Source organism: Natrix helvetica, assembly GCF_964273705.1.
Source record: "Natrix helvetica genome assembly, chromosome: 1".
In the NCBI taxonomy this organism is placed as follows: Eukaryota; Metazoa; Chordata; class Lepidosauria; order Squamata; family Natricidae; genus Natrix; species Natrix helvetica.
This window is the reverse complement of record NC_138548.1, coordinates 68,474,806-68,488,053: the sequence shown is the minus strand read 5'-3', so window position 1 is coordinate 68,488,053 and position 13,248 is coordinate 68,474,806. Positions and strand designations below refer to the sequence as shown.

The window sequence follows — 13,248 nt, the reverse complement described above, 5'->3', positions numbered from 1 at the left end:
TGAAGATTTAAGGGGCATCATGACAAACATCTTGGCTGAATACATTCAGAAAGAAAGACAACAGATGGGGTGGGAACTGGATCTGGTTTATAGAGTAAACTCAGCATATGCTAGAACACATAATGTTCCCAGGGAGGTACATGTTAAATTTCTCAGAAAGACCACAAGAGATGAGATTCTGAGTGCACAAAGAGGGCAAGCATTGAAATATCAAGATAGAGATATAACCATTCTGATACAGATCCCCAAGAAAGTGAGAGAGAAAAGAAAAAAATTATTCGTAATTAGCGAAGAAGCTATACCAGAAGGGTGTGTGGTTCAGATGGCTGATGCCTGAAGGTATGTTAATATTCTGGGACAACACAAGAGTCAGAATTAATACAATCATAGAGGCTCAGGCCTTTATGGAAAAAAATTAAGTACTCCTAGATAAACCTGATGATCTTACACCTGACATACAAGACACGGGAGGGGCCGGAGCCCTGCTGCTGGGGGGAGAAGGGGCAATACCAAGAAAACTCAGATCACAAAAATGAATAAGGAAATCGGCTTGATATAAATTGATTGAAATTGTTATCTGAATTTATATGCTGACAAATTACTATTATGTAATATTGAATTATTTGTGTAAATGAATACTATGAGTACTGGGGGTGGGGACACCTTTCACACATTGTAACTGCCAAAATTTGTAATCCATTCCAATACCCTTTTCCTTTTTATTTAAAAAAAAAACCAATAAAATTTTGCTTAAAAAAAAAAAGACCTTCCCCCCCCCCTTCGCTAAACTGGGGATGGACATGGCCAGCACATTATGCATCTGGCCTGCAGGCCACGAATTTGACACCCCCTGGTGCAGAAGAACAATTTTTAAACGTGTACCTCCATACAATAATTTTGGGACTTTATGTATTTTTCTTATTTATTTCTCTTGATTTCTTCTATAATCTACAGTGAAGTCAGATGTTTTATTTTACACATAGCTCTCAAAATTATCAGAATGTTGGAATTAAAGAAGATTGTTTTAGGTAACACATTACTCACTTTGGCAAAGAATTTGATTTCTTGATCATGTGGAGATTTCTCAGTTTTTCCACTGGTAACAATGGCTTCTGTGAAGAAACAACGTAAAGATAAACAACATTAGGCAGGATTATTATCACAGCTTTTAAGCTTGTGGAATTCCAGAAGCAGCAACAATTTATTCTGCAGGAAGGCTAAACATATGGTTCTATTTATCGATCCTCTCCTTTGAGTGTAGTCAATACTAAGACTACATGCAAACTTATAAATTTGAATCAAAGTAAGAAAGTTCCATTCATATTGCCCAATTCCTACTTCTGACAGAGTTTTCCGGGGGGGGGGGGGATTGCCATTGTAGATAATATTACTGTATCTTTTCTACATATCTTTCTTCTGCATTCTACTAAATTTATTTTCATCTTCAGTGAGAAAAGGGGGAAGAATTAGTTGAAGATTACAGAGCAGCTTTGGATTTTTCAAGAGATGAAAACAAGTGCAAATGAAGCTAAGAAAATAATAATGTGGAGTAAGTTTTTTTTAAATTGCTGCTTTCCCCTATTAAACCTTATTTTACATATGGAAAATATGTAAGACCTCCAGTGTTGTGTTGAGTCCAATGTGTTGGATAAAGACCACAGAGATCTAATTGACACTCATCCTAAGCTATGGAGGCTCACAAGGTGGCTAGCGCTAGTCACTATCCCTCAGCTTAAGTTTCTCTACAGGGATTTATTGTGGGAGGAAAAAAGGAGGAAAGAAGACATTGAGTTCCTGAAGGAGAACATAATAAACAAACACCCTTAGTTACTGAAATTGATATTGATCAGTCACTCTTTCTCTCTTTCATTTTCACCTCCACAGATTGGTTGCTGAATAAAATAAAGAAATATCCCCAGGTAAGCTTCTGAGAAAAAGCAGCGTATAAATCTAATAAATAAATTAAATAAAACTGCAATTATGTAATTATATTTTTCATGTCATACAGTTTGTAGCTGAAAGAGCAAACAAGATTAAGAAAATATTACACAGCATAACATGGAGCTAGGCTCCTAATGACATTCATTCTCCTATTCGAATCTTCCTACAATGTCCCGTTCCTATTAAGATGAAAATTTCATGTGGCCAAGAATAATAGTCCCCTTTTTCCTCTGAAGAAGAAATACTGGGACGTGTAAGACCATGTTCATAGCTACTTTGTCATCTTGTTTCTCGATCACAGAAATGTATCCTAAAGCAAAGGAACCAGGGGTAGAGGACAATGTATTAACTGGTTATTTTAGGGGTATTGTTTTTAACTTATTGTGTGTGTTTTAGGGGTTCAAAATCCTATATTTATATATATTGCTTTGTACAGTTCTTTTAATTTCATTTTTAACCTCCTCCATTCCAACTGTACATATTCAATTTTTATTGTATTTTGATATATTTTGCATGGACTGTACACCGCCCCGAGTCCCTTTTGGGAGAGGGGGCGGTCTAGAAGCATGAATAATAAATAAATAAATAAATTGAGTTGGTTTCAATTCTTCAGTGGGAAAACTGGCCAGGGCCTCCACTTCTTCTAACATCTCCTGTTTGTAGAAAAATCTGGACCTTCTTTAAGTCACATCTTCTCATGAGGGAATGAATATTTATTATTATAGTACCAGTAATAAATATAATGCTAATAAAAATACTTAATGTAAGCAATGGCGCAACAATAGGTGTCATTTTCATTACTACATTTTAAAAAACATTAGCAAAACTTACCTAAATGTGCAATGAATTCTTGAGCTGAGTCAATATATTTAAGGATCCTTTTGAGAAATTTATAAGCAAACCTCTTTTCCATTGATGAAGTATCCAATTCCAAGTCATTTAAGCCTCTAGTGAAACAAAAGTTTCATCTATAGTTTTTTTTTTAAAAAAATCTAGCAAGCAGCACAAAATTTTGAAACACTATGCTTATTGCAATTTAAGTTTTTATCATTTTAAATAAATTGATTTAAAATTATGTTTAAAAATTTAGATGATCGAACATGGCATATTTAGCATTTACCTCCTTAAATTAGGTTACAAGATTGTTTGGAGCATATATTTACAAGGATGAGATTGGTATTAAGATCTATTTATTTTTCTTAAAATTTGATTTTAGTTGTCACTGACAGCAAAAGAACTATAGCGGAACCATAGCCAGTTTTTGTAGCCGTTGTGTAGAAAGCATGAATTTTATAAATATAAATTAAGATTTTCAATACTCTCGTTAACAGAATGAAGGTAATGTGAAAATAATATTCCAGTTTGTAATTTTTACAAGTATATATCTATTTATATCATGATCAAAATATATCAAGACTGCCCATGTCTTGCATGGTTACAAAGACCATGCATTTGCTCTAAACAATTGTAGAGAGTGTTATGCTTAAACTTCTCTGAATTCTGAATCTTTTTTCCCTACATTATTTCTAAAATACTGCACTGAACAATGACTTTACTGTGCAATTCCATCAGATGCTAGGAGAAGTAATGAAGACTATTTCCTATTTTCACCAACTAACCAATATGATTGCCCTTGGTACCCTCCAACCCAGTCAAATACTGATTGCCTTTGATGCTCCTCCCATATGTCATTTGAGCAATTTTCAGTCCCTGGATTGTTCCCCCTTCTAATGGAAAGGAAATATATCCATGAATTATCTGCATGAAAGGCAATCATGAAACAGCAAGACACTGTTCAGCTGTGGAATAACTTTGAAAAGAGAGGAAGATGAATTGCTGAAAATAACATTTATTTGTGCCTGACGTCAAAATATATTTCCCTCCGGGAAGCAAAAAGCAATTAAGAATATTTTGACCTTAGACTGATGGGACAAATGGGACATATTTCTATGTAAAAGCTGTATTTTTAGGCCATAATAGATTGTAAAGGTGTGGAGGGAGAAAAACTGAAGGGAGGACTACCTTCTCTCAATCCATAATATGGCTAGCATCTTGCTATTCCATGCGTTCTTATTTAAATGTTACCAATAATTATAATCTCTAGTATCAATTTTCTGTCGAGTCGCTTATGAAGGTAAGAGTTCCTACCATGTTTCCCCGAAAATACGACAGGGTCTTATATACACGAAATATGGCCTTGGGGTTATTAAAGGGGAGGGCTTATTGTTTTTGGGTTGCCAGGCGGCTGCTCCCTTGCGACCGGGCTCTCAAAGATCCGGGTACAGCCTCAGGGTCGAATGGCTGTGTTGCACTGCCAAAAGGAAGCTGCCAAAAAAGGTCTCAAATGGTAACCAGTTGACCACAGGATAACGCAATGTGGAGGGCGTGCATAAGTGCACTAACATGCCTATTGTCCCTGTCATTGTAATTTTTTTCTTTTATTCTTGTTCTCATTTTTGTTTGACAACTTCAAATAAATAAATAAATAATAAATAATTATTGAAGCGACTGAATTGTGATCATGTGAATGCAGGGAGGTTGAGACTGAGGTAACTAGGATCACAACTACCATTTGCTTAACACCATCTTAATTTTGAATGGTTCCCTGAACAAGGGGTTGTTAACAGAGTACCATGTGTATGTTGTGCATGTAAAACTGCCCTTTATTTCATGCAAGATACTAAGTTGTTGCTGGAGTTTTTTTTCTAAAATCACACAAAACAGAACACTTGAACAGAGAATCTTATTTCTTTGAGATGCATAACTTACCTAGATATGGCAATGCCATTTACAAGAAGAAATTTGAATAGTTCTTGGGCTTTCTCTCTATCTCGAGCTTTCTCTTTGGCTGTCAACGTGTCATAAGGTACCAACAATGGATGACCCCCTCCTCCTATAGGAAAACCGTAACTTAAGTAATGTTTACTGCAATAGCAAAATTTTGAAAATACTCATAGACAATTACTATCATGTTTTTGGTATTTTCATATAGTCCTATATCAAATGTCAGGTGCTAATTAAAACATTTCATTTTTACCTTTATTTTCCAATTCCACTTTCTTCTTTTTTGCCCAAATGTTATGATAGTTTTCGGCTATTATTTCTACCATTCCCTACATCACCAAGAAATCAAGAAACAATAATTTAAAAATCAAAATAACCACGTGCTAAGCCATAGATAATACCATTGCATTGAAATATATATTGCATTATTTGCTGTAATGATATATGTCATTAACACAAGTGATTATAAGTCTTAAGTAAAGGAGGTACATTAATGAAAATATCTGCTTAGGGATAATTCTTTTTCATATTGCTTTTCCACATGCTATAAAGTTCTTGAACAGATCTAACAAACCTTTAGCTGTTATCACAATGAGGATTTCCTTTTTTTCCCACCCATAGAACATAGAATGTAGGGTAGATATCTTCAAACTCCTGAACAGTTTGGCAATATTATTATTTGGTTAAAATCAGAATGCAAAGCAAATAAGCAATTTTCTCAATGGAAGAAAATAAGAAGTGGACTCCCTCAAAGTTCTATGCTGGATTAATATTTTTTAATTTGTTCATAAATTATTAGAGCTAAGCAATCGGCTGGCTCAGTTGTAGTTGATATCACTCTATTCACTGGTACAAAAAATCACAGTGAATAACTCCCAAAGGACACTTTAAAGTGGCAGTTCAATTTAAATAAATGTAAGTGATGCATTCCCCCCAATTTCACAAATATACTGAAAGGAATCTGAGCTATGTGTACATTTTTTGTCAGCAAAGATATTTAGGTTCATAGTGGATATGTGTCAATGAAGTTACAGTATCTGTTAGGCTTTCCAGCCAGCTCTAGGTAATAAATGAAAGAATACCTGACATTGCACTGACATTGGACTACCGTTTTACCATAGCTAGACTTGGAAAAAAGTCTCTAAGCAAAGTTCATCTACAGAGGAAGCCATCTGTCTCTATCAATGTCTGATAGCCACTTCCATCTATCTCAGTCCATCCCCATTTCAATGCTCCATCTACATTTCATGAATATGGAAATGTTGGAAGCTTGTCCCTTTTTGCCTTCTGATTCCTGCAACTGGGAGGCGGGATTTCCTTTCTTCTATCACTATCCATGCAACTTTATCAAAAAGTCACTGACCACTCAACTCAATACAGCAGAAACAACAAAATCCCTAAAAAAGGCTTACACTGACATACATCAAGAATATCTCATGAACCATCAGCAGACTACTACAACCACAGGGAATCAGCATAAAACACAAGACAACTAAAGCCCTTCAAAACACCCTAAGCAGACCAAAAGACCCAACAACACCAGAAGATAGAACAGGAATCATCTACAACACATAATGTAAGTACTGCAACAACCACTATGTAGTACAAACAGGAGAAGACTGTCAGAATGCATCCACAAATACCAACTAGTAGCCAGAAGACATGATGAAAATTCTTAAGTTTCACACCATATAGATAGATTTAACCATAGTTTCAATTGGGAAAAGGTGACTATCCTAGATCAAGCCAAATCCAAAAATGCCAGACAAATCAGCCATCAATAGACACATAGACATTAACTATATATATCTAGACTATGCAAAAGAGACTATCACCCAGCCCAAAAGGGAACAAAAAGACCCAAGCACCTCTCCACCAGCAATCAGCATTAGATATAAACTGATATCTAATCAGCATAGATTAACTCCAGGATTAACATCAGACCAACAATCAAGTAAACAATACATGAAACTGCCAAAGAGTCATCACCAAACAGCCCAAAAAGAATCTTTAAGACCATACCCATCAACACTGATATGCAAGCCACTAGAATATGAACTGACAGCAAACTGCACTCCTTACCAGCACTGATGATGTTACCTAGTTTGGGTAATGAAACGTCTACAAGAAAACAAGGAAGCTCAGAGAACACCAAGGACTCCTTCTATCACTATCTTCAAACCAAACTGGAAAATTTCATTCTGTCAAGTCACTGTCTCTGTCTTTTCTCCCCATAGAACACTAAGGCAGCACTTAGTTCTATCTTATCTTCTACTTTATTAGGAACTCCTCACATTTTAGAAATCTCCACTTCTTCACTCATCATTTCAGAAATCTCCGTTCTTTACTCAAGGCAGCTGGAAGGGTCACAATTCTTCTAGTTCTACTTTGTCAGGAACTTCCCCAATTTCAAAACTCTTCACACAGATTCAGCCAGACTATATAAATGTTTCAAATTTTCTCTACATTTCAATTTTTACAAAGTATTGGACACTTTTAGACAAACCTGGAGTTCTCTGGAAAGTACAACATTTGAAAGATCAAGAGGTGCTGGGCTGTAGCCATTCCCCTGTTGTCAAAAGGAGATAAATTGGCCATTATTGTTCATTCTTGAGATGAGTTTCAGGTTGAATTATAGAAACAGGAGGAAATTTTAAAATGCATGATTTTGTATTTAATTTTAAACAATAAAGTAATAAGCATGTTGTTTTTATTCTTTATTATATTTCAGATAATATGAAGAGTTATGAACTTCATCACCTTAGCAATTGCCAAGCATTAAAAACTATACAGTTCACAATCCTTCCAGGTATTTGGCAAAACATGATCATGATTTGAGTGGCAAATTGACATTGAAATAAGGAGCAGATCTGAGCAGTTGACACTAGCTTTTAAAAAAGCAAATAAACTGGTTAGCTACCTGAATTTAAGACTGGAATTTCATTAGCAGATTACATGCTGTTATGTCTTTTCAGTTCTTTTACATATCATTCTATTAAGGATTTTTATTGTAGTAGTAATAACTAATATAAATTAAGCTTAAAGAAATAAAAAAAGCAAAAGTATAAAACCACAAGGCAAAAAGAAATAAAGAAAAGGAAGAAATATGATCAAGAAAATGAAAAGAAATATACGAACATGTACGCAACTCCAAACAATCATCACATGTATAAACAAATGTAGTAATTCTTAATTCTCCGATAAGGTTAAACAGATATCTCTCCATCCCATATCCCATCCCTTATGTGCAATCAAATCCAGAAAGTATAAACTTTTCAATCCTGATGTCAGCAATATTTAAAACATACAATATACAAAAAAGAGCAATTATAAGAAAAAATTAAAGGAAAAAAGCAATGGAAGGCGATGCATATCTTCACTAGATAATCTATATTAAATGTTTGGCAAAAATATAATGTCTTTGTATTGAACAGCAATAAACACGATGGTCACCAAATTCAGCAGGATACAATGCTAAAAGAAGTATTAAACAATTAAATTTATTAAAATGGTTGTGTATATCTAATAGCAATTATTAAAAAATTACTCCCAAGAGGTTAATGTTTTCAGTCTTTGTCTGTATGTGGTAGGAGTTTTAGTAGAAATTATGCACCAGTCCATATGTTAAGGATTGGTATATTAAATTAGCTGTTTTCTCTTCATTCAGTATTTTTGATACATAAACCATGTAATATTTACTGTGACTTAATCTTCCTGAATTAATTATCTCCATTTAAATGAACTATTTCTTTTTTGCTGAAAAACAGTAGATAGTTTGCTGATCTACATCTGTGCTGTTTAGCCGCAAAATTTGCATGTGGTTATGTAGGTATTTGCAATTTCATGTCGATGTATGAATATCGATATTGCAACAAACAGAATATAAGAAACTAAAGTTTTCACATTTTTGCAAAAAAAAAAGTTGTCTCATAATCTTTCAGTGACATGGCAAATGGTCATAATTATACATTGCATAAACTGTAGAGACAAAGCCTTGACAAAGTCCTGTCCTATTGTATACCGACTACGTAACCTCAATGCAAATGTTTTAATTATAGACTTTTTTAAAAAATACAGATACTCATGTAATTTATTATTCATTTATCCTTGTCATGTCAGAAATTTGAATATTATGTAGGAACAGGAGCCTCAGTTTCTTTTAATGAGTTTTAGTGGTTGTATAGAACAGCTAACATATAAAATCTGATTTGAACATGATATGCACAATTTCTCATGGTTGATCATTTATTTTAGAAAATTTATATGGTTGCCCAATTCACTCTCAGTGACTCTGGGCAATTGACAAAGATAAAAACTCAATACAAAAACATAAGAAACAATAACCCCCAGAAGTCAATAGGTTGACTTCTGGGGTACTAAGAGAAGAAGGTTGTTCCTATATTTTGCTACTCTGAATCTTCCCATGTTTATATAGTAAAGCAAGATTTACTAGTGGTAGGCTTTATCATTTGATTTCTGCTAATTCATTATCTGACTTATATAAAATTAAAGGAATGTGTCAACCCTGAAGCTGATCTGACTGAAGCCATTTTGAGGGTTCAGTGTTGCCACACTGGAGCTGAGGGATAGGGAGGGATAGGGAAGGGGGAATAGAGATAGCTGAAGTTTTGTAGCCAAAACAAAATACTTTCTCCTGGGAACCAAGGACATTCTCACACCTGATCAGAGAGAATGGAGGAGTGATGTCACCAGGCAACTGGACAGCGCCTTGATTATTTGGGGAAGGGGGAAACCTTTTACTTTTAATTAGGTGAAAACCACAGGAATCTTCAGAGTCGGTTTTCACCAGAACTGTGCCAATATGATATATGCAATAAAATATTATTTGAGAAGGGTTCCGGCGGCTGACGGCGATGGGCAAGCTTTGCTCGCCCCGCGCTTTCCCGGTGGGCTCCCCACTCCTTGGGGGGCACAGGACGCCCCGTAGAGGCTCCTGCCGGAGGGGCGGCACCGCAGGGGATCCCCTGGATCGGCGGCAGCCAGGGGGGCCCCCGCCTCACTCCAGGCACTGGGGAGCACGATGGGGAGAATAAACAAGCAGAAGGACGCGGCTGCAGTGCAGTGAGGCGAACACTCCCTTTCATTCCCTTTACCAGTTTGGAGAAACTGTCAGCAGTTTAAACTTTTCTTTCGGCTTGGCTGGAGAAGCGCGGCTGGAGGGAGGGGGATTTCCCCCCCCTCGGACAGGCGGCTTGAAACAATTCTGCTCTCAGCCCCAGGGGAAGGAGGAGGGGGAGAGCCAACCAATGATGTAACGCTCTTATTAAAAACGAATTTTTGGATTTAACTCTACAATGCAATGATGATCTGGGAATTTTGGAAACTTTGAAAACTTTGTTATGCCTCTAAACCCGAAACTGGCAGGGCAAGATGGCACACTTCCGTTGTCTTTATGAACTGTGAAAATTGACTCCACCTTTAAAACTTCAGGCTTCCGGTCTTTGTCTCCGTGCTACTCAGATAAATCTCTTGTTGATTGCTATTCTTTGGACTTCCTGGCGTGAACAACTTTATCTTATTGCCAGTGTAACTAGAAAAATCACCTTCTGCTTGGACCTTTAATCTCCTGGACTCTCTTAGCTGTTCTACCTATCTGACTGATCACTCTCTGTATTGACTGCACTCTTTATTCTACAAACAATGTCTCGTAAAAAACCACCTCCTGGGAAGCCTGGCTTTGCTGCCTCTGCCCCAACATCCACAACATCCAGTCCTAGTACACAATCAACGATAACAGCTTTGATGCAACCTAGAACCACAGAGACTGAATTTCAACAAATGTTCCAACAACTTCTACAAGGACAAGAGGAAATAAAAAGACAATTAAAAGAGATGAAAGAAGAAATTAAAGAGAACCAGGCCCAAATTAACAGAAACTCACAGAGACTGGATCTTTTGGAGGGTGGGACGGCTGAGATGAGGGAGGGGATGAAAGGGATGCAGAAGGGGAACAAAGAACTTGACACCCAACAAATGAAAATAGAATTTGAGAGAATGTCCTTTTACCTTAGATTCCAAAATGTGGTGGAGACAGATGATGAAGATATAAGGGACATTGTGACAAGTATTTTGGCTGAATACATTCAGAAAGAGAAACAACAGATGGGGTGGGAACTAGATCTGGTTTATAGAGTGAACTCAGCTTATTCTAGAACACACAACGTACCCAGGGAAGTACACATTAATTTTTTCAGAAAAAGTACAAGAGATGAAATTCTGAGTGCACAAAGGGGGCAAGCTTTGAAATACCAAGATAGGGAAATAACCATCCTGAAACAGATCCCCAAGAAAGTGAGGGAGAAAAGAAAAAGCTATTCGCAACTGGCGAAGAAACTATACCAGAAGGGGGTGTGGTTCAGATGGCTGATGCCTGAAGGTATGCTAATATTCTGGGAGGACACAAGAGTTAGAATTAATACACCCATAGAGGCGCAGGCCTTTATGGAAAAAAATTAAGCCTTCCTAGAAAAACCAGATGATTCTACAACAGACATACAGGACACGGGAGGGGCCGGAGCTCTGGCGGCAGGGGGAGATGGAGCAATATTGAGAAAACTCAGATCACAAAAATGAATAAGAAAATCTGTTTGACATAAATGGTTCGAAATTATTAATTGAACTCATATGCTGACTATATATTACTATTTAGCAATGAATTTTGTGTAAATGTATTTTATAAGTATGGAGGGAGGGGGCACCTACCGCACATCGCAACTGCCAAAATTTGTAACCATTCCTCTACCTTTTTCCCTATTATTTTTTAAAAAACCAATAAAACTTTGTTTAAAAAAAATATTATTTGAGGAATCTACCTGCCTCATAGTTTTGTTTGCTATGGGTGTATTACTTGGAACCCTGACAGAGTGTTGATTAGATTTAAGAAGTTATTTAAAAAAAAAAACCTCTAGCAATAGCACTTAGACTTATATACCACTTCACAGTGTTTTACAGCTCTCTCTAAGCAGTTTACAGAGAGGGTTGTATTATTGCCACCCATAATTTTACCAACCTTTGAAGGATGGAAGGCTGAATCAACCTTGAGATGGTCAGGATCGAATTCCTAGCAGTTGGCACAATTATCCTGCAATACTGCATTCTAACTACTGCGCCAACAGGTTTTTAGTGAAATAAAGAACTGTTGAAATGTTAATTGCAGGGATTTCACCTTTATGTTTTTGGTGCTCTCTTAACATGGAATTCTATGCCCAGATAACTTATCACAAGTGCTACATAGGTTTAGCATACAATTGCAGTATCAGATGTTGTTTTATTCTGCCACTTTGCAGAGTTCCAAGTAGTCACTAATATATCAAAGGAATAAACCTGACTAAGCTGAGTTAATTTATTTCTCTTTCAGTAGAAAGAGATGGTGAAAGTGATTGCTTAGTACATCTGGTAGGCCACAGATTCTCTATCTCATTTTACCAGAGATTCCTGCCTAGAATTGCTTGTTGTGTGCCACCCTGACTGTAGAAAAACAAATCCATGAAGGAAGAAGCTGAAGATAAAACAACTTATATTCATACTTCTCTGAAGTAATGTAACTTAGCATTCATTTTTGTAAATCCACTGTAAAAACATCAGCATACAGAGGGAAAATAATATCAATCGAAGTAATTGATATTCTGTTAATAATTTTCATTCAGTTGAACAATTGTTCAGTCAAATATTGATTCATATACATTCATAAAAGTATCACATATGGATTCTTGCTGTTCTAAAATGCTGTAAAATGTGATAAAATTTCAACGAATTACCTACTTTAGAGCAATTGAAATTATATTTTTTATAAATGTGAAGCTCTATGAATTTAACCCATTTTTGGAATAATAACATTCTCCCCCCCCCCAAAAAAAAAAGTAAAAAGAAAAAGAAATAAAAGTAGCACTAGTTCTGAAGAAACAGAAATCTTACATTTTGCTTTTTTACTTTACCTGGCTGGATTGTGATATGCTACGGAGCTTTTCATTTTCACGTTGCTGAGTTATATTTTCTCCATCCTTGTTTCTTTCGAGACTCCATCCCATTGCTAACATGGTTTTTAGAGATTCTCTGGCAGGCCATCGATAGATTTCCTTTTCCTTAAAAAAAAAACAACTTATGTTTCATGTAGAAAAAGAAATCTAAAATATTTCCCCCAGGAATAAACATGCAGGTTTGCAGTCAACTGACTCTGTCTGTCTGTCTGTGTCTGTATCTGTCTGTCTGTCTGTCTGTCTGTATGTCTGTCTCTCTTCCTCTCTCTCTCTCACACACACACACCGACAGACACACGCACAGACAGACAGACAAGCACATGTACACACGTGAACACACACACAGGTTTTGTGCTGCATGAGCCAAAATTCACTGAAGACCGATTGGAACATTTGCTCAATTCCACATGATCTCAATGCTGATTTTAAGATATCAATTCCCATGCCAACTATTGATGATCTTGGGAAATGAATATGTATAATATTCTCTCAGGTTCCATTTCTTTTCCTTTAAAACTCTGCACAA

The 13,248-nt window shown here is 36.2% G+C and overlaps 1 protein-coding gene across 1 annotated transcript in view; it reads right to left on the bottom strand.

The window, feature by feature from the left end:
• Positions 1-13,248, bottom strand: part of RYR3 (ryanodine receptor 3) — a 334,068-nt gene that overhangs the window by 114,054 nt on the left and 206,766 nt on the right. The window contains exons 54-59 of the mRNA XM_081937281.1: positions 12,681-12,827; positions 7,232-7,294; positions 4,979-5,054; positions 4,711-4,834; positions 2,773-2,888; positions 1,045-1,112 (exon numbers count right to left, since the gene is read on the bottom strand). Of these exons, the coding sequence (XP_081793407.1) occupies positions 1,045-1,112; positions 2,773-2,888; positions 4,711-4,834; positions 4,979-5,054; positions 7,232-7,294; positions 12,681-12,827 (594 nt within the window). The remainder of the gene's footprint in view (positions 1-1,044; positions 1,113-2,772; positions 2,889-4,710; positions 4,835-4,978; positions 5,055-7,231; positions 7,295-12,680; positions 12,828-13,248) is intronic.